Genomic DNA, 21,459 nt, shown 5'->3' with positions numbered 1-21,459 from the left:
ATTGATGCCCATAACTCCACTCAGTTCCTCCCCTTAGCTATAATTCAGTTTAGTTGGGGTGGAGTTACTGGCCCTAAGCAGGTGGTAGTATCACCTAGCTTACCTGTAGACCGTCTCTTAGGTAACGACCTAGAGACCTCAGGTTGGGCTGAGGTAGAGTTTAATATCCATGCTGGGTATCCCTGAGGAATTGCTTTCTCTCATTTCAGCTGAAATAAAAAATCAAAGGAGAGAAAGGGCTGAAATCTCAGGATCCTTCTCCAACAACAGGTAAGAAGGGCATCAAAGTATCCCCTACCCACCATTCCATTAAGGACACCATTCCTGTGGTGGGAGAGACCTCTTCTGGGGTGGAACCTGTACCAAGGGAACCATCAGCTAGCACAGCTGTACTCCCTGAGGTGGAAGTACCTCTCTGTGGGATAACTACTACTGGTGAGAAAAAGTGCACCATTTTAGTTAACATGTAGCATCCCACCTACCCTCCCAGAGAAACTTTAGTGCAGCAACCCTGCACTGCCTCACAACACTTAAGACAGCAGCCCTGCCCTGCTCCAACTCAAGATTCGGATTGCAAGGGAGGAATCCTCTGCATCCTCCACTTCGACTTCTGACTGAAGAAACTGCATCTGGACTCTTCACGACCCTACAAGCTGCAACAAAGAAGCAAGATGCCTCATGCAACTGCAACATTTCGCCGGTGGTGCATCCTGGACAGCCTGTTTTCAGCCTGCATCAGAAGAAAGAAGGAATCTTCCTTGCGATAAAGGAATCACTCCCCTGCTTCTGCAGGCACCAACTGCAACCACGACCGGCTGCGAGGATACCCTCTCCTGAGAACCACCCAAAGGAGAGACCCAAAATAGCCCTGGAAGTGGGATTGGTCACCTAACCAGGTGAGCACCTATCAGGTGAGTGCTCTGACATAACCTGCTGGCACTGGCCACTCAGATGCTCCCAGAGTTCCCTGCCAACCTTGAATCCAAGATGGCAAAACCCAGGGACCCTCTGGAGGAGCTCTGAACACCACCCCTGGGGTGGTGATGGACAGGGAAGTGGTCACCCCCCTTTCCTTTGTCCAGTTTTGCTCCAGAGCAGGGACTGGGGGGGGGTCCCTGTACCAATGTAGACTGGTTTGTGCAAGGAGGGCTGCAAATGTGCCCTTCAAACATTTCCAGTGGCTTGGGGAGTCTACCCCTCCCAAGCCTGTAACATCTATTTCTAAGGGGAGAGAGTGTAACACCCCTCTCCCAAAGGAAATCCTTTGTTCTTCCTTCCTGGGTTTGAGTTTTTCAAGCAACCGGAGGGTGGCCTGGAATCCCTCAGAAGGCTGTAATGGCAATACTGGGGGTCCTGTAAGGAGCCCCCAGAGAAGCATGGAATCATACAACCAATGCTTACAAACACCATGGGGTATGATGATTCCAATATGTTTGATACCAAAAATCCCAATGTACAGAGTTACCATTATGTAGCTGGACATAGGTAGTGACCTATGTCCAGTACACGCTAAAATGGCTTCCCGGCACTCACTAAGTCCGGGACAATGGGCCTGGAGTTAGTGGCGCACCTCTGCTAGTGCAGGGGTGCTCTCACACACAGGTACTTGGCACCCTGCCTTCTGGGCTAGAAGGCCTACCATAGGGGTGACTATCAGTAAACTGGTGTAGTGAAAAATGGAAGTGAATGGGTGCTTGCACCTTTACATGCAGGCTGCAATGGCAGTCCTGCAGAAGCCTGTGGGTGGGCTCCCTACGAGTGGCAAAATATATGCTGCAGCCCATAGGGATCCCCTGGAACACCTATTCCCTGGGTACCTTGGTACCATATACTAGGGACTCATAATGGGGCACCAGTGTGCCAATTGTGGGGGAAATATTGTGATAACAGTAACCAACAACCAAATTTAAGGGATAAAACATAACGACTGGGGTCCTGGTTAGCAGGATCCCAGTAGATACAGTCAAACACACTGACAAATAGGCCAAAAGTGGGGCTAAGCAAGCTAGAAAGAGGCTACTTTACTACGGAAAGTCGTAAAAAGCAACTGATGTTAGCACACCTGGTGGCGCCTATATATGACTTGCAATGTCCTGTCCGGTGCGTACGACACCAGCAAAGGACACAGATCCGATCTACGTCACCTAACAGTCCGCAGGGATACTGCTCGAGAAAAAGCACCAGATGTAGACTGATGCCTGGGGAAAATTCTAATGTAAGGAATCTGCAACTAGGTATTGTCTCTCTCTGATAAGGCATTACCAAAGGTAAGTAACTTGTCCGCCACTGCCATTGTACAATGTACATTGGCTTCCGCGATGGTCTGCCTCTGTCAGCAATCTGCCATCTGCAGGACTGTAACTTCTAAATATGGTTGACGGCTAGGAAGAGCACTCCCTAGTGGCAGTCAGGAGTTGCGCCGCAATACGTCCAAATACGGCAGTCAAACTCTGTCAACTTAATGGAGTACTTGGGTCCCCAGCAGTAGCGGACCGCTGTAAAACTGTCAAGATCTAAATCAGGCCCAAAATCATTAACTCACTGGATTATCTACAGGAAATGCAAATCTCTGATCTGCATGTTAAATATTGTGCTTTGTAGCAAGCACATTTACCCTATTTCTTTGAGGTTAATCAAAACCTCCACTCAACAAAACTCTGACCTCTATAAGCAAGTATATTAATAACCACAATTAACTTGACGTTTTTATTATCGCCTGCTAATTGCAGGTCGCACAAAGAACTCTGTAGCAGGTGCCTGTAACTCTATCTGATATTTTAAAGTGAAGCACTCCTGAACTTGGGGCCTAATGCGGCAGTAGAACCCTAAAGCCGGCACTACTAATATTATTTAATTTACTGGACATTCGCTGATCTCCTGAGTAGGTGTCACGGACCCTAAGTTTCCGCGGACCACAGGTTAAGAATCACTGCTTTAATTCACATATTGTTTGATTAATTGAAAACAATGGGATATCTGTGAGATCTGTACAGTAAGTGTACAAAGTTAAATTTAGGGGATGTGGGCTGTGAAAATGATGATAAGGTTAGCTATTCAAATTGAGAAAGTGGCCCATAGTAAAGGTATGGAAGGGCAAGTCTACCTGGTTTGATATAGCAATGCCTTTTGAAAAAAGTGAAGTATTTCAATCACCGAAAGGTATGGAGAGAGAGAGAGAAATATGGCAATACATCTGTGTTGGGAAGAGGGAAGCGATTACCAGAGTCTGGTTCAGCGTAATGCAGATAACTAAGTATAATGCATGCCCCTGCAAAATCAGGATGGGCTCTCTATTGGTTTAATGAGCACAAAGAAATATCCTAAAAGTCCTGAAGAAGAAAATAAGAGTGAGTGCTGACTTTCTGTAGCATGTACAAATTATAATACTCATACATAGAGCGGTAGAATGGAGTGCTTACCTGTTGGTTGGTTAGCTTGTAGTCCCTGCGGTCTGAGAATGGTATGGTGGGCTAGGCGCGGCTGGTCATTGCAAAAGTAATTTGACTCCAAGGTAGGCAGGTGCCAGTTTTAAAATGTCCCGGGAGCACTGACGCTCAAGAACTACTTCGGCAGAGAGTATTGTGTGATGATGATGCAAAGGTGATAAAATATATTGCCAAGGTAACAAGCATTTGCAATGTAATCAGTCTCACATTTGTGAAAGTTAGAACTATTGGCGTAGAAAATTGAATTTTTTTAAACATTTTTTTGTTGTTGTATGCAGTGGACTGATGATATTTGCATAGCACTATTGCCATCCGTATGACCTTGCAGAGCTGCAGAAGCAGAAAATACTGTTCTAATGTGCACGAAGCAGGGAAAGGGTGCACTAACACAGGCTGTGATTAGGTGTCCCTTGGGACCTCTTTTGGCAACATTAGGTACTGCACCCTTCAATTTTGAATTCAACACATTCCCAGTGTTTTTTGGGGGGCGTGCTGAAAAATGAAGCGCAGCACCCATTTTGAAAATAATTTTACGCTGTACATTCAGGTTATGAGGTAGGGGAGAGAAGAGTAATATGCTGGCTGAAAAAAAATGAGTAACATCCTGGAAAAAACAAACACTCATGACAATGCAAGATTAAGTAAAGCAAGTGAAATGTAAGCAGGAACAACTTGGTTATGTTAACACTTTTACACTTATAATATGCTGATGGAAAATAAAACTTCAACATTTACTGTACTAATGTGTACGAAGCAGGGAAAGGGTGTGTAGGAAGCTGGCCTGGTGTGTGGTGAGCACCTATGGTGTTATCACCGCATACCAGGTCCAGATATCCGCTATTAGTGAAGTGTAGGCAGTGCCTGGCAAACCAGGGCTCTCTAGAGGTAGCTGTGGATGAGCAGCTAAGACTTACCCAGGAGACATGCAAAGCGTATGCAGTATCACTATAGTCATACAGCACTCTCACACATGACAGAACCACACAGTGTTACAAAAATAAATGTACTTTAGTATAGTAACACAAATACTAGAATACTGAATAGGCAATTCCGCAACTGGAAGTAAGTAAACACACTATTATATGCACTTTAGCAATCAGTAAAGAGCATAGAAAGAAATAAGCATTGGTAAAAGCAATAGCAAATAGTGAGGGCCCTAGGGGAGGGCCAAACCATATGCTAAAAAATGGAATGTGAAAGGCAGTCCCCCAACCAAGGAAGTGGAATCAGTAGAAGGGAGCTGGGGGAACTAGGAACCCCAAGAGGTGAGTACCAGAGTGACCCCCAGAGACCAGGAGAGCAGAGGTAATTACCTGGTTTTCCACAAAACCAACAGGAGGAATTTGGAAAAGGATTATGACCCAACCAAGACTGGAAGAACCCAAAGGTGGATCCTGGCAGAAGACAACCTGCAAAGGAAGGGGACCAAGTCCAGTTTGGGGAGGAGTGTCCGGTTGTGGCAGGAGCCATTACCCACCCTTCTGTGGATGCAGGACCAGGTCAACAGTGGACGAGGAAGGTCAGCAGTATAGGAGATGAAGAGAAGCCCCAGAAGCTATGCAAGTGATTTCCCACGTTGGCGGTCGAGATCCGGTTGGTCAGTGGTGCTGGAAAACCACCAACAAGCCTTGGCAATTGCAAGAGATGGAGAAGAAGGTTTACAAGGCTGAAGCGATCCAGCAAGATCCAGGGCACTTGACCCAAGGAGTGGAGTCCAGGGTGACCCCCATCAGAAGGGCGACAGTCACAAGAAGAGGAGGCAGCCTCCACAGGCAACCCACTGGCAGCATGCACAGGAGGCCCACTCAACACACCTGAAGAGGAGTCGCACATCGCTGGAGCAGCAGGCAGGAGACTGTGCTCTGCAGGTAGGAGTGCTGGAGGTCAGGGCTACACGGAGCATGAAGAACCCTTTGAGGAGGAGCAAACAAGCCTTGGTAGCTGCAAAAGTCGCGGTGCACATGGGTACTGTACTGCAAGGAGAGGCAAGGGTTACTGTCTCCCAAGTTGGAAAGCTGGTAGAGAGGACCAAGGGGACCACTCCAAACCACCAACTGTGATGCAGGATCCATGCAGTTCCAGAGGAGAGCAGATTCACTCAGCCGGTCATCATTGCAGTTGATGCCTGCAGATGCAGGGGAGTGACTCCTTCACTCCAGGGGAGATTCATTCTTACTTCTTGTGCAGGCTGAAGACTCACCGCCCTCAGAGGATGCACAGCCGGGGAAATGATGCAGTTGCTGGAAGAAGCTGGAGAAACAATGTTGCAGAACAGAGTCATCGCTGTAGTTGCAGATTGTCGTTGCCTGGAGGGTCACATTGCAGTCCCTGTGCCTAGAAGATGAAGTAAACGTTGTAGCGGAGTCCTGCCGGAATCTTGCACATCAAATCTGAGGACTCACCCAAGCGGGAGACCCTAAATAGCTCAGGAAGGGGGGTTGGTCACCAAGCAGGGTGACCACCTATCAGGAGGGGGCTGTGATGTCGCCTACCTGACCTGGTACTCAGTTGCTTCCAGGGGCCTTTGCTGACCTTGGATTCAAGATGGCAAAATCAAGTGTCCACTTGGAGGAGCGCTGGGCCCACCCCTAGGGTGGTGATGGACAGCTGAGTGGTCACTCCCCTTTCTTTTGTCCAGTTTTGTGCCTGAGCAGTGACCGGAGGTCCCTGGACTGGTGCAAACCAGTTTATGGAAGGAGGACACCAAACAAGTCTTTCAAAGCATACCGGTGGCTTCGGGAGGTTACTTCTCCTTAGCCATCTAACACCTATTTCCAAGGGAGAGGGTGTTATCTCCCTCTCCCACAGGAAATCCTTTGTACTGCCTTTCTCTGCCTGAGCTGTTCGAGCAGCAGGAGGGCAACATTTTGTCTGAGGGGTGGCAGCAGCACAGGCTGCTTGGAAAACTCCCAAAAACTAGTAGGAGCAATGCTGGAGGTCCTCTAAGGTGCCCCCAGAGTGCATGAAATCATACAACCAATACTGGCAACAGTATTGGGGTAGGATTCCGACATGTTTGATAGCAAACATGCCCAGGTTCGGAGTTACCATTATGTAGCTGTGCACAGGTGTCCAGTACACAGGTAAAATGGGTTTCTCGCACTTAAGAAGTGCAGTAAAATGGACCTGGAGTTTGTAGGGGCATGTCTGCTCATGCAGGGGTGCCGTCACACACAGGTACCTCTGCACCCTATCCTCTGGGCTAGGAGGGCCTACCATAGGGGTGACTTACAGTGACCTGGTGCAGTGACCTGTGGTGAAAGGGTGCATTCACACATTATGCATTATGCATGGGCTCCCATGGGTGGTGCAATACATGCTGCAGCCCATGGGGAACCCCTGGTGCCCCAATGCCCTGGGTACCTAAGTACCATATACTAGGGATTTATATGGGGGCACCAGTGTGCCAATTGTGGGGTGTGCAAAGGCCTAAGCAACCAAATTTAGAGGGAGAGAGCACAATCACTTGGGTCCTGGTTAGCAGGATCCCAGTGAAAACAGTAACAGCATACGGACAGCAGGCAAAAAATGGAGGTAACCATGCCTAAAAGAGGGTACTTTCCTACAAGGTGCAGTGCCACAGGCTATCACTAGGTGTCCCTTGGGAGCTCTTTTAGCCACATAAGTTACTGCACCCTGCAATCTTGAATTCAACACATGCCCAATTAATTTCGGGTGCTGTGTTAAAAAATGAAGGGCTGGGCCTGTTTTGAGGAAAGGTTTACGCTGTGCATTCAAAGCACAGATTTATTCATGACTAGAAGTGCTTCCAAGTGGCAAAAAGTGAAAAACGATTGAAAAATGCCAATAAAAACAAGCAGCCATGAGGGCGTTTGGTGTATGATCTTGATCTTTGAATGCTTAGCAAATGTGACCAAGATAACAGCATGATTCACAGCCCTGTTTACAGAAGCAGCGTTGCAGCAAAGCTAAGCCGAAAGCAAGAATGATCTGGAAATGAAAAGACAAGTTTTGCCAAACATGAGGAGGAAACCAAGAACAAATGTCCCCCAAAGAACAGATAAACACGACAAAGCGTAATTATACAGTAGTTAGCTGAAAAGATAAAAGGTAGGGACAAAGAGACATGACTGACCACTAGCAAGCAAGGATTTTTAAATGACACTGAAATAAACAAATGAAATGGCTTTATGCCAACAGAAGTATACTAAAGTATAGAAGAGGTTGTACGCTTACGCTTGACCTAAAAAAGAGGGAAACACTGACTCCACCTTCAACGGGGGCAAAAGCAAAATAGGGCAATATATTTGTTAAAGGTAATTTAAAACACAAATTTGGCATGTTTGGCCTTGACTATTGTTAGTCAGGTAAAGGTCATAGGTGTAACGTTTTTTTAATGGAAGTGAGTGGAGCCATTTTTAAATGGTGTTGGTAAACCTAATGTTGTGTTGACAAGCCAGTAGGTGTAGTTGACATGATAGCTGACAATACTTATTTTCTTGTTAATCAATCCTGACATGGTTTATGGTAAGATAGATTTGATCCACAGAGCAGGATTGCGAGACAGCACAGTAAAAATGTGCTACATTCTGCTGTATCTAAGTAGTCATTCAGCCGTGTCAAACTAAAACATGTTACAATAGTGCATCCAGGATATTCCTCTAGCCGCTTGCTTCTCTTTTACCAGACATGACAGTGGTTCGATGACCAAGGCAAAACCCAGTAGGTACAGGGCAATTGTGACTAATACCCCAGGCCTTCTAAACAGTTTAGAAATACTCATGTAGATTAGTATCCTTGCAGTTGAGGTTGTATAATATTTTTTACCAAATGCTAGGAAAGTCTTACCCACCACTGTTCCCCAGAAAGCGTCCATTAGGGGATGGTCTTTCTAGTTTGTCAAAAGCCTTCTCGGTATGAATTCTGGGCAGTATTTCCTCCACCTCTAAGTTTACCTGATGCAGAATGGAAAACACCCTTCTCAGGTTGTAGGAATTTCATCTGCCAGGAATATAGCCCGTCTGATCGGACAATATTAAAAATATCAGCAGTAGTAGCCTGTAAGTGTCTTTGTCCAAACCTTACAGTTAGAGTTGATGAGGAATAGCAGCTTATATCAATCACAGCTTACAATAGGATTGACAGTTTTCAGAGGTAGTATAATGAGCATCTTGCTGGTCGAACCAGGCAGCCTCCTCTTCCTTAGTGACTAAACCATCATTAGTAGGGCCTGTCTTGCAGCATTCATATTAGGACACTTCAAGTAAGCTTAAACTGTCTTAGACATAATTGGATAATTAGGTACACTCACAGTCTATTTCAGTATGTTTAAGAGCCGAGTAATGTCAGTGCCCTTGTACTTTACACCTGTGCTGCGTGTTGAAAATCAGAGCCAGAAGGTATCTGCTAATCCAACCATAGATATTGCTTTACAACTTTTGACAGCAAATGACTATGTGATAAGCCACTGCATTCCTGACCCCTGTTAACGTCTTGCACCCAGTCTCACTGAAAACCTCACTACTTTCGGGTTTGTATGCTCCCTATTCTCAGCGGTCCCACATCTCCACAAACAATAACCAGACTTTACACTAGCGAAAGTAGTTTGGTGCTCAATAGGGCAGTGTTTTAGTTTCCAAATTTTCGAAGAGAACCACAACCCTACAGTATGTGGTTAGTATTCCTTGACTTGCTACTCTTAACTTGCTGCATCTGTTGCCAGTGCTGCCATGTTCAGGACAATCCCACAAGTTTTAAAGATATGGAAACACAACACCCTTTTAAAGCCCAGCCACTCGGACAGGCTGATGACTGGCAACTTAAGAGTCACATGAGAAAACCGAAACACTTTGTTTTTCTTCTGCATTCCATCTGTTGTCCCTTAGTGAAGGCTGTCGCGGTTATCTTGTCATGCTGATTCTCTTTACATTGTGCACGTTGTTATCCATAACTGATTTGGAAAAGTTACAACCTTTTGAAAGTATAATGTTGTGCTCCACATACATGTGAACGTCACTTTGGAACTCTTGTACTGCAAGGTACCTTTCTCCCAGGCAAACCTGAGGATTCTGTATATTTCTCTAAGTAAAGGGACTGTGCTGTTATTGGCTTCAGTGATCTATTAGGATCTATTTGAGCTTTCAGCAACCTGTGTGCCCTGTGAACTTAGAAGTGTTTAAAAAAGGGGCAGCCTTCTGACATTTTTCCCAGAAAACCTTCAACAAATTTCTCTACTTTCCCTGTTTGCTTGTTCTCATCAATGCCAAGCATTCAGATGTGGTTCCTTCTTGAGTGTCCTTTCAGATCCTTGATCTTTGCTTTGAACCTTTGACATTTATGACCCTAACTTACAGATAGCTCCTGAGGTAGAGGTCTCTGTCCTCAAGGTGAGAAATTTGTTATGTCACTTGCCCAGGTCTACTCTTATGCTTAATAGTTTCTACCTTGCATGTCAGTGCATCTAGTTTTGAGCCAGTCCCTTCAAAAATCGACTTCAGTTATGTGAACAAGGTATTTATGCAGCATCATCATGTTGTAGTGTTTAACCCTCACCATTTTAGCCTCTGGCTTGGTCTCCAGTATTAGGCACTCCCTGCTCCTTCTTGCCCCAAAAGGAAAGCTTTGTTTGTTGATTATTCACTTTCCTAATGAAGAAAGGTAGAATTCTGCAAAATACAAATTAATGAGTGAAATCTAACAATACAGCTGGGTTATGCTTGTTCCCCAAAGGTAGTTAAACAACCTGCAGAACCCCAGAGTCACAATCTAGTAGGATCCTGGTGTTCCTTAAACAGTTACACTCTAACCCTCTAACAGTGGTGCATCAAAGTAACGCTTTGTATTGACCAGTTCACTAAATTACATTCACATGTTTACTCAATCCACCACAGGTCTAGGTTAGGCTCTGTCCCTTTGAGCAGGATCTCTTGCCCATCTATTTGGTTGTCACACTCTCAGAAGCCAAGTGTTGTGCCAGCTGCAGAGCTGAGCTCACTAGAAAGCCATGCAAAATTCCAGCCGCAAGCAGGAGCACAACCTCCCTGGAGACACAACTAATAAGGCAGTCGCCATTCTGGGTTATCCTGCCACACTCGTCTCACATGCTTAACTGTACCCGCCTAATTAGTCACGATCCATGAGTAGTGGCAGCATTCGGCCCAGCCCTGATTCAACAGCCTGATCTGCTCCGCTCAAAGTCATCAGGCAGTGGCCACCTCCCACTCAGTCTTCTCATGGTGCAAACCTGACAGCAGGGGCAAAGCTCTTACAGAAACAGGATTATTGCCCAGGCCGGTTATCAAGTGGCCTTACAGCTCCGGACGTGGCACACTAGCCAAGCACCCCAAATACCAATCTCTATGCAATGTATCGAAACCACAGATTAGTGATTGCTATCTCTTTACAGGCTTGTAATGAATGTTCTTTTTGCTTTGCGATTCCCCTGGCATAAAATCCACTCTTCTAAGTTCAGGCATTGCGGGCCTAGACACATCAGCAGACTGAATGGCTATGCTCAGGGCTCCACTGATTTCCACGTATAGCACCAAAGAAACTCTTAAGCATCCCCAATAGCTATGTAGTTATCGATGAGTACTTTGTAGGAAAGTAATGTTCTGGCATGGCTTAGTCATAGAGCTCACATTAGATCTGCTACAGTTGCTTGCTGCACACAGGTGCCCCCTTCAAATGAATATTACTGTAGGGATAAGATCCCTGTTCATTACAGTGTTGCCTTATCTATTTCAGATGATGCAAACTGATGGTGCAATTTCCGAAATTGATTCTGGTCTTTTTGGAAAAACATCTGCAGGTGGCTTTGGTATGATACAGGTAAGTGATGGTATACAGCTATGTTTTTGCAGCCATTTAAAGCCAGGGAATGAACATGTTTTAAAATGCATATACACCAAGTGTAGTTTTTCTTTACTAGCCAAATGTTCAAAAACATCTCATTCACCATGGCACTCATTCTGTTTGATATAACCTTATTGTCTGTGGACACATTGGATATTTTTCTACTGCAAAACTTGGAAACATTTTGCATTTTTATTATCCTCATCGCAGTCTTAAAAATAAAAAATCTTCTCCTGACAAAGTAGGAGTTTAATGAATGTGAACATTATAGTTATTTTAATGTAGTAGGAAAATATTGATAAAAGTAAACCATCAACTTCATAGAACAGAAGCGCTGGATCTGAACAACAAAAGCTGAAACAAATGGGTAGTGCCATTCTCTTCCAGGGGATCCTCATCAATAGTCATAAACATTGAATATTCCCGCCCTTGTGCGGGAACCCCGGAGCATATATATATAATACACACATATTATACATGTGTAAAACAGCAATGCAGGCTATAATGTTAAAAACAGGCTAAAATGCTTTATTTCTATGAAGTTTTTTTTTTTTTTTTTTTATATTATAAAATTACAATAGAGAATAAATATCTACCCAAGCCCCCAAAACTGGGCTTAGGGAAGTAAGCAGCAGTAAACTCTAGAGAAAAAGAGAAAAAACTGCATTGAAAAACAATGGAGCATTCTTAGCCAATAGGCTGCATGCAGGTTAACACAGGAGAACCATAAAAACTTTGGCACCGTGCCTTTAAGACCCTGAGCACCTCCAGTATCCCACCATGCCTCAGGGGTGAAGGAAAGGTGACAGTTGGTTCACAGTTAGGTCAGTTCTTTTTTCCGGCTTCTTCTGAGAGGATCCTGGAGCATTGAGCTCTCAGTTTTTCTGAGTTTTTCTCAGAAAAATCCTTTAAAAAAGCGTTTTTTCCTTTTTTATTCGACAAATAACATCTTTGTCTGAGCTTGGCAGTTTTTTCCTGACAGAAAAATGCCTTCACTTTTTGTCAAATGCCCTGCTTGTGGGAAGAAGAAGGTCCAGTCAGACCCACACTCTCTGTGTATAGTGTGCCTGCCTCAGAGTCACTGCCCTGACACTTGTAAGCACTACAAGAATATGTCAAAGAGGACTCTGAAGGACAGAGAAAAGATCAGGCTACATGGGCTTCAGGAGAGGCAGAAAACATCGTCCTCTTCACTTCCCAGACAACCAGCAGGCCATTCTCAGGAGAGAATGGCTAGGTCGACGTCAGCAGGTAGGAAAGTACCTGTTTGTTCCCCGTCGACGTCGTCGCTACCACCGTCTCACCGGCATAGATCGCCGTCGACGGCGACACACCCGACGTCGAAGGAGACGCCGTCGAGGGAACACCATCGCAGGGGCAGGTCTCCGTCGACGGCAGCCCGCCGATCGACGTCGAGCCATCGCCGGCGTGCCCGGTCGCCGCCAAAGGCTGTGCGCCCCCCGACGTCAAGAGACACGGCGTCGAAATCGCCACGACGGCATGAGAGACATCCGCCGTCGGCTTCCCACCGCTCCACGTCGAGGCACACGACGGCGAGCAGGTCGAGGTCCAAAGATCGCCGTTCTACGTCGAGACACTCAACGTCGAGACACTCAACGTCGAGGCAAGAGCAACCGGTGGGGCGCCCTTCGACGTCGACACAGCCGTCAACGTCGACACAGGTTTTACCTGTCCCGCAGAGAGTAGAACGTCGCCCCACGCCAGACAAGGCCGCACCATCTCCAGTGGTCTCCATACCGAGCGACTCATCTCATTCAAGAGCGGCATCATCTGGGCATGTCTCGCCCATCAATCTCTCTCCAAGATGGCTAGAGAGCCTTAACAGACCAGCGGCCTCCCCGGATTCGCAATATTCGCGAATGTACTCGCCTACTGCCTCCCTGCCAAGAACGCCATCACCGACAGCAAGGGCAGGACGGGCTCGTTTTGCTCCTCGTCAACCGGCCGCGAGGCCTGGGCGCTCTGCTACAGCGTCTCGCAGCAGGTCTCGTTCTCAACGACGATCCAGGTCTCGTTCACGAAGAAGATCACCCTCTTGGTCGTCGTCAGGATCATTTGTCGGGCGTTACTCCCCCACCCTAACAGATTCTCCACCTGTTAGGGTCTCACCGGTGGATGACATTACCACGTTTAACGAGGTGCTGTTAAGAGGAGCACAGAAACTAAACCTAGAGGTCCCAGAGCCATCTACCTCCTCGTCAATCATCTTTGAGACTCTGCAACAGAGATCAGCATCAAAAAAGCTGCTGCCTCTAGTGCCTGGTTTGTTGCAGCCAACCATGGACACTTTTCTGGCCCCAGCCTCGCTCAAATCTGCCCCGGCTAGAATTCTCAAAAAATACAAGGCTCCCGAACAGGACCCTTTCTTCCTCAGGAAGGATCCGCCACCGGACTCGGTAATATTAGCCGCAGCCCGAAAGACCCACTCGGTGGCATCATCATCCACGGTCCCCCCGGATAAAGAGAGCAGGCATCTAGACTCTCTGGGGAGAAAGATGTGTGGGACGGCGGCTTCGGCAATGAAAGACTCCAGTGCTTCTGCACTCCTGGGCAGGTACGATCGTTCTCTGTGGGACTCTCTCAATAGATTCACAGAGAAATTGCCCAGAGAGGACAGACAAGACTTTCAAGAGATCCTGCAAGAAGGATGCCTGGTATCCAACCAGGTTATCAGCGCGGCAGCAGATGGGGCGAATTTAGCTGCACATGGGTACGCGCATGGAATCTGTGCAAGGAGGTCTTCCTGACTGAGGCTCACTGGTTTAAAGCAGGAAGCACAGCAACGCATCCTGAATCTCCCATTCGCCGGGAACTCTCTATTTGGTGCCCATGCAGACGAGGAAATGGCCCGCATGAAGATCGAGGTGGATACCATGAGGGCAGTGGGCCTGGAAAGAAAGAAAGATTTCAGGCGGAAGTACAGGCCTTATGACAGGCGCCCTTTCCAGCAGAGGGTTCAAACCCCTCACTGGTCCCAAAGGTCACAGCAACGGCAGGGACGCCCTCTTTTTCAGCGAAGGAACACAAGGGAGCGAGGGTCAAGTAGACCTCAACAGTCCACTCCGAAAGCGCCGACCAAACAATGAGATCTCGCTTCCCTCGACACTGTACACCACTCCGGTGGGGGGAAGTATTACAGCTTATCTTCACGAGTGGCACTCTATCACAAGAGACAAATGGGTGCTCAATATTGTCGAACATGGCTACTCTCTTCTTTTCAAACAGCCTCCACCACACTTGCCACCAACCAAAGGCAATCCATCTCATCTCAGCCTGCTGCGCAAAGAGGCTCTCGTCCTCCTACAAAAGAATGCCATAGAAAAGGTTCCACCTGCGCACAGAGGAAAGGGGGTTTACTCCCGTTACTTTCTGGTGGCGAAGAAGGGTCGAGAGGGCGTTTTCAGGCCAATTCTGGACCTACGGCTGCTGAACAAATACATAAGGAAACAGAAGTTCAGGATGCTAGCGCTTCACCAGATTTTCCCTCAGCTACATCAGGGAGACTGGATGTGCTCCATCGACCTGCAGGATGCATATTTTCACATCCCAGTAGCTCCCAAACCTAGCGTTACAGCATTACCAGTTCAGAGTTCTATCATTTGGCCTGAAATCTGCCCCACGCATCTTCTCGAAATGTATGGCAGTGGTAGCAGCGCATCTTCGAAAACAAAAGATATTCATATATCCATACCTAGACGACTGGTTACTGAAGGCTTCTTCTCCGGAGCAGGCGAGAAGCCATTGGGACATTGTGCTCGGAGTTTGCGAGTCTCTAGGTCTTCAGGTCAATCACCAAAAGTCAACCTTGATTCCAACACAGAACCTTCACTACCTGGGAGCTAACATAGACACAGAACTCCAAAGAATGTATCCTTCGGAGGAACGACTATCCTCAAAAGACAAGAAGTGTCCGGACCTGTTGAGAGCCAACGCACCTACGGCACGTCAGGTGACATCGCTGCTGGGCTCCATGGCATCATGCATTTTTATTGTCCCAAATGCCAGACTCCACATGAGGCCCCTCCAAGAGGCATTGGAGAGCAACTGGAGCCAGAGGACAGGTCGCTGGGAGGACAGAGTGCGACTACCGGCAGTAGCACTTCAGTCATTGAGATGGTGGATGCACAGACCTCACCTGTCAGTGGGTGCTCCGTTTCACCAGGTAGTTCCATCCGACACTCTGGTAACGGATGCGTCTCTTCAGGGATGGGGGCTCATCTGGGTCCCCTTCAAGCTCAGGGCCTGTGGTCAGACAAGGAAAAGCAGTACCACATCAATCTGCTAGAACTCAGAGCGGTCCATCTGGCTCTCAAGTCTTTCATACCACTAATTCAGGGGAAAACTCTCCTAATACAAACGGACAATACAACCACGATGTATTATTTGAACAAACAGGGGGGAACGAGATCCCTACCCCTATCTCGAGAGTCCCAAGCGATATAGCATTGGCTCCTGGAATGTCACTTACAGCGGTTCACCTGCCAGGTCAACAAAACGTGGAAGCAGATTTTCTGAGCAGACACCTAGAGGACGCTCACGATTGGGTCCTACACGGCGAAGTCGCATAATACATCTTCGCTCAATGGGGTCGGCCTCAACTGGATCTCTTCGCAGACGAAGTAAACAAGAAATGCCCAGACTTAGCATCCAGGTTCTACCGTCCGGGGTCTCGAGGGAATGCCCTGTTGATCGACTGGTCAGGGATATTTCTCTACGCTTTTCCACCGATTCCCCTCATACCGGCAGTGATCAACAAGCTTTACAGATCCAGAACCAGAATGATTCTCATAGCGCCACAATGGCCCCGTCAATTCTGGTACACAGATCTCCTCAACCTATCGGAAAAACCTCACAGGAGGCTGCCGTGCAGACCGGATCTTCTGAGCAGAATGGAGGGCAGGATTCTACATCCCAACCTACCCTCTCTGAGCTTAACAGCATGGCTCCTGAATTCCTGCAGTATGGGCACCTAGGGCTCTCACAGGAGTGCATGAACATCTTGAAAGAGTCCAAACGGCCTTCCACGCGGCGTTCTTACGCTTTTAAGTGGAAGAGATTCTACATATGGTGCTGTCAACAAGGTCAGAATCCCATACGGGCTCAGGAGGATGTCATACTGGCCTATTTGCTTCATCTGGCAAAGTCCGGTCTGCAGGTATCATCTATTAAGGTACATTTGTCTGCTATTACAGCCTATCGCAAGTCACCTTCTCAGGAATCCTTCTTTACGAAACCTGTAGTCAAGGATTTCTTAGAAGGTTTGAAAAAAGTTTTTCCGCCCATTCGGAGACCTTCTCCTCCATGGGAACTGAACATAGTATTGGCAAAACTTATGGGCCCTCCTTTTGAACCTATACATAAGGCCTCTTTACAACACCTTACGTGGAAGACGGCTTTTTTAGTGGCCATTACTTCAGCGAGGAGGGTCAGCGAAATCCAGGCTTTGTCTTCCAAAGAACCGTACACGGTTTTTCATGACAATAGAGTGGTTCTGCGAACTCACCCATCTTTCCTTCCGAAGGTGGTGTCAGAATTCCATATCAATCAGACTATATCTTTACCGACTTTCTTTCCCAATCCGGAGACTCCGGCAGAGAAAGCATTGCACTCCTTAGATTTGAAAAGAGTGCTGAAATTCTATCTGGATAAGACAAAATCGATTAGACACTCTAACCGCTTGTTTGTAAATTATGGTCATTTGAGGACAGGAGAGGCAGCATCTAAACGAACGATATCAAGATGGATAGTTTCTTGTATTGTTAGTACTTACCAGCTGGCTAATAAGCAATTACTAGCGAGGCCTAAAGCGCATTCCACAAGGGGAAAAGCGGCTACTGCTGCCCTCCTTAACAATGTTCCAATATCTGAGATTTGTAAGGCTGCTACATGGAAGTCTGTGCATACGTTTACTAGACATTACTGTTTAGACTCAGATGCAAGAGCGGATGCCCAAGTGGGGCAGGCCTCTCTGAGAAATGTATTTGCTTAATACGTATCTATTCCTGCACTTCTATCGGACAGTCCGCAGAGTTTAGGGATGGGCTTGCTAATCTATTCAATGTTTATGACTATTGATGAGGATCCCCTGGAAGAGAAGGATAAGTTACTTACCTGTAAATCCTAGTTCTCTTCCAGGGGTATCCTCATCAAAGTCATAAACAACCCACCCTCCTCCTCGGACGCACGTCTCCTAGAAGTGCAGGACAGACTGTATTTTGAATCAGTTACACAGATTGTCACCGTAAAAAAGAACTGACCTAACTGTGAACCAACTGTCACCTTTCCTTCACCCCTGAGGCATGGTGGGATACTGGAGGTGCTCAGGGTCTTAAAGGCACGGTGCCAAAGTTTTTATGGTTCTCCTGTGTTAACCTGCATGCAGCCTATTGGCTAAGAATGCTCCATTGTTTTTCAATGCAGTTTTTTCTCTTTTTCTCTAGAGTTTACTGCTGCTTACTTCCCTAAGCCCAGTTTTGGGGGCTTGGGTAGATATTTATTCTCTATTGTAATTTTATAATATAAAAAAAAAAAAAAAAACTTCATAGAAATAAAGCATTTTAGCCTGTTTTTAACATTATAGCCTGCATTGCTGTTTTACACATGTATAATATGTGTGTATTATATATATATGCTCCGGGGTCCCCGCACAAGGGCGGGAATATTCATTGTTTATGACTTTGATGAGGATACCCCTGGAAGAGAACTAGGATTTACAGGTAAGTAACTTATCTGATCATACCATACTAATAAACCTGGATATATGTTTTCAATGATGGAGTACATTTATTAATTAGGTTGGGGGAGATCAGAATTAGTACTTTCTCCTCAATAATCAATAGCACATCTACATCTGACCTCACCTATATTCACACTTCTCTTATAGTAGCAAAATATAGGCACTCAACAAACTTAGGGCTTGAATTAAGGTTTGGCCGACAGAGAACAGTTTGCCAGGATGGCAAAGAACATTACCTCACCATCTTGGCAGACTACTGTCCACCAGATTCAGAGATGACTGCTGCCCAGTGGTCATCCCTGTATACTGAAAGGAGCCACTATCATGGCAGTTCCTTTCAAGGTGCAAAAGGTTTAGTTGATGACTACTTTTGGTTCTGACTGCTGTTCACCAAACCTTTCCAAAGTTTATGTTTCTCAGAAGTCGGGAGTTGGTGTCTGAAAAACAATACACAAATGAGCTACACAAAATGAAAGGTTTCTCACAGGGTGTAGGAGGCACTTGTTTTTCCTTTTCTGCCAGGTTTTATACTAAGGATGATGACCAGAAAAAAAGGATTGTCCAGTATCCACCCTAAAGTGGGCTCTGGTGTTATGTCCTTCCTCTTATAGCTCGTACTCCGTTGACTAAGCTGATTTCTCATGTTACTATGGTTTAACATAATGTAAATATTTTTTGGTGGTTTTGTTTTTAGAACTTACACTTTGTACAGCCTAAGTTGAGGATGATAAAAATGTTTTAGAATTATTTTTTTAAAATAAAAAGTAACAGAGCGACAAAGGATTGTAATCCCAATTTCTGTAGCAATGGAATCTTATCTCAACTGAAGCATGATCTTCCTTTCTGTTTCAAACGTCATCTTCCTCTTTTTGCACAGTTGCCTTTGGCAGGGCGGAGGTCAGTGGTTGTGTTTTGTTTCTTTTTCTCAGTCATGTAGTGTCAGTAATGTGTTCTGAGCCATATTCTAAAGAAATACCTTTAACTAGAATGTATATCAATCAAAATTATTTTAATCTGACAGCAGATTATTGTGAAAACATGTTGTACTTCATCACACAGATTATGCTTTTGTCTTATAATTTTCTGATTTTGCAGCTGTTTTTACAACATTGCACTGCAAGAACGTTCCACTTCACCCAAAAGTCCTATCGAAACTACAGAATTAACACCTAAAACCAATGTTAGAAAAATATTTATTCACGGCAGAATAAACTGCTATAGAAGCATCAGATGGTCTTGGCTTCACAACCAAGTTCATTTTTCACAGATTGCAATCTGGGTTCACCCCACATGCCCCTTAAAATCTCTCATGGTCTTTGGGATGGTGCTCCAAGAGTCCCTTTTATTTATGTTTCCTCACACATAACTTTGTAAGAATATCCTTTGCTAATCTTTGCCTAACATGATTTTTTTAGACTCTCTCTATGTTGAACCCAGTAGACTTGATACATTTTAAGAGTTATGACCTGTTTAGAGTATTTGCTATTGCTAATGAGATACTAACTCTAGAAACTACTTGTGATTTCTTTATTGAGCTTTCTCACTGGCATGACATAGTATTGGTTTTTTTATTCTTTGCATTTCACTTTTCACATTGTTAAACAATAATACTAGCATCAGTAATAGTCAATACCTATTAGGCATTTCAGACATCATTACAATGCATTCTCCATCATTCTTCAAATATTGTTTCTCGCTACGGTGTACAGTGGTGTCAGACCCTGTTTATAAGGCCACAGGGCAAGCAGGGGTTGCTGGGCCCAAGCGGTGGAGTTGGAGGTTGAAGCCGTGTACTCCTGTTGTCCCGGGGACTGGCCTACTGTGGATCCTGAGAAGTAGGCCAGGTACCCTGATGCACTTGAGTCTCAATGATAACATGGGTCAAGCAGTCCAAAACGTCTAAGGGGCTGGGGGTCATAGATACAGGCGGTTAATAAAGGGTCCCTACTCAAAATATGCATTGCAGAAGCAATACCTTATTGTCCAGCCAAACATTTTTATGAAAAAAGTGTCATTTTTTTGTACCACTATGGAAAATGACATTTACAAACAGCTTCCACAGTCCCCTACGGGTGCTGGAGCTGTAGTGGCCGGTTCAGGTAAGTTCACTGTACACGCCCCATGCCAAGTTAGGCGGTACTCAAGTTCCTCGCATGCAGTCGTAGAGTCCGGAGGTTCTGACTGGCTCTTCCAAGTTGGGTAAGTTCTTTGGTCCTTCCCACAGTGAGTGGTGGGGGGGAGAAAATAGTGTTGCTGATCCTCTGTCACAGTGCAGATGTGTAGTGGTCCCCACAATGGTCTCTCTCCTCTTGTGATGTTTTCAAGCAGGTCACACCTCTTGTTTGGTCCCGGTGGTCTCCTGTGGAATACGGGGTCATTTTCTCTCAAGTGAGCACAGCTCACCAACTTGGCACAGGCACAACAAATTTGTTCACAGTGGCCCCTCCTGGCATACAGGGTCGCCAACTCAGCATTACATATGGGCTACTGCACACTCAGTATGTTAGTATGCCCATGGCGGCAACTCTTGGCATACAGGGACTTTCATCCCATACTGCACACAGGCAATGCCCCTTTAGGCTCAGCAGCTGTAGGAAGCTGGCCCGGTGTGTGGTGGACACCTACGGTATTACACCTTATACTAGGCCCAGGCAACCCTGAATTAGATAGTGTTACAGTGTCTAGACAGACAGGGCTCTCTAGGGTAGCTGTGGTGAGGAGCCAAGACTTATCAAGGAGGAGTGTGAATCACTTGCAATACCATAGTAGTCACACAGTAACTCATCACACGTGAAAGGAACCATACAGTGTTGCAAAAGTAAAGGTACTTTATTATAGGCACACCAAACTAAACTACCATTGGTATTCCTCCCTCTGGAGAAATGACCACACAGAATATACCCTAGTAAGTGCTCAGGAAAAAAAATAACTTAGCAAGGTCCCTATATGGGTGCCAAACCATATACTAACAAAAATGGAATACGAAAGGGTGTCCTCCACCACAGTGTATGAAGTAGTTAGCCAAGGGTTGGGGAAGAGTGGAACCCCCAAAAGGTAAAGACCTAGAAAATTCCCAGCCGAGTGCATAGAGGTAAGTTACCCCGTCATCCTATAGGCTATCCCGGGGACATCGTGATTGGAGAAATGCAGAACCAGAACCAGATTGGTGGAACCGAAGGGTGGATTCCAGGTGTGGAGGACCTGCAGAAGAAGAGGACAGAGTCCATTCCATGCAGAAATGTCCAAGTGGGGCAGGAGGCAATGCCCACCCTTCTGTAGGTGAGGGTCTGGGGTTCGGTGATGGATGAAGTCAAGCTGCGGGGTCCAGGAGCTGCAGAGGAGTCCCTGAATTCGACTTCAAGCTGTCTCTCGACGGTCAACAGATTGCAGATGGGTCAGTGGTCAGGAGGACCGCCAAAAAGCACAGGCAAATGCAAGAGG

The 21,459-nt window shown here is 46.1% G+C and overlaps 1 protein-coding gene across 4 annotated transcripts in view; it reads left to right on the top strand.

Annotated features, from left to right (window-relative positions):
* The window catches only part of PARP4 (poly(ADP-ribose) polymerase family member 4), a 1,744,976-nt gene that overhangs the window by 1,428,690 nt on the left and 294,827 nt on the right, over window positions 1-21,459 (top strand). For all 4 annotated transcript variants that reach the window (XM_069202293.1, XM_069202292.1, XM_069202291.1 and 1 more), the window contains one exon: window positions 11,154-11,237. In XM_069202293.1, the coding sequence (XP_069058394.1) occupies window positions 11,154-11,237 (84 nt within the window). The remainder of the gene's footprint in view (window positions 1-11,153; window positions 11,238-21,459) is intronic.

This window comes from Pleurodeles waltl, chromosome 8 (genome assembly GCF_031143425.1).
Source record: "Pleurodeles waltl isolate 20211129_DDA chromosome 8, aPleWal1.hap1.20221129, whole genome shotgun sequence".
Taxonomy (NCBI): domain Eukaryota; kingdom Metazoa; phylum Chordata; class Amphibia; order Caudata; family Salamandridae; genus Pleurodeles; species Pleurodeles waltl.
Note: the sequence above shows the minus strand (reverse complement) of the source record. Positions and strands in the feature narration are given on the sequence as shown.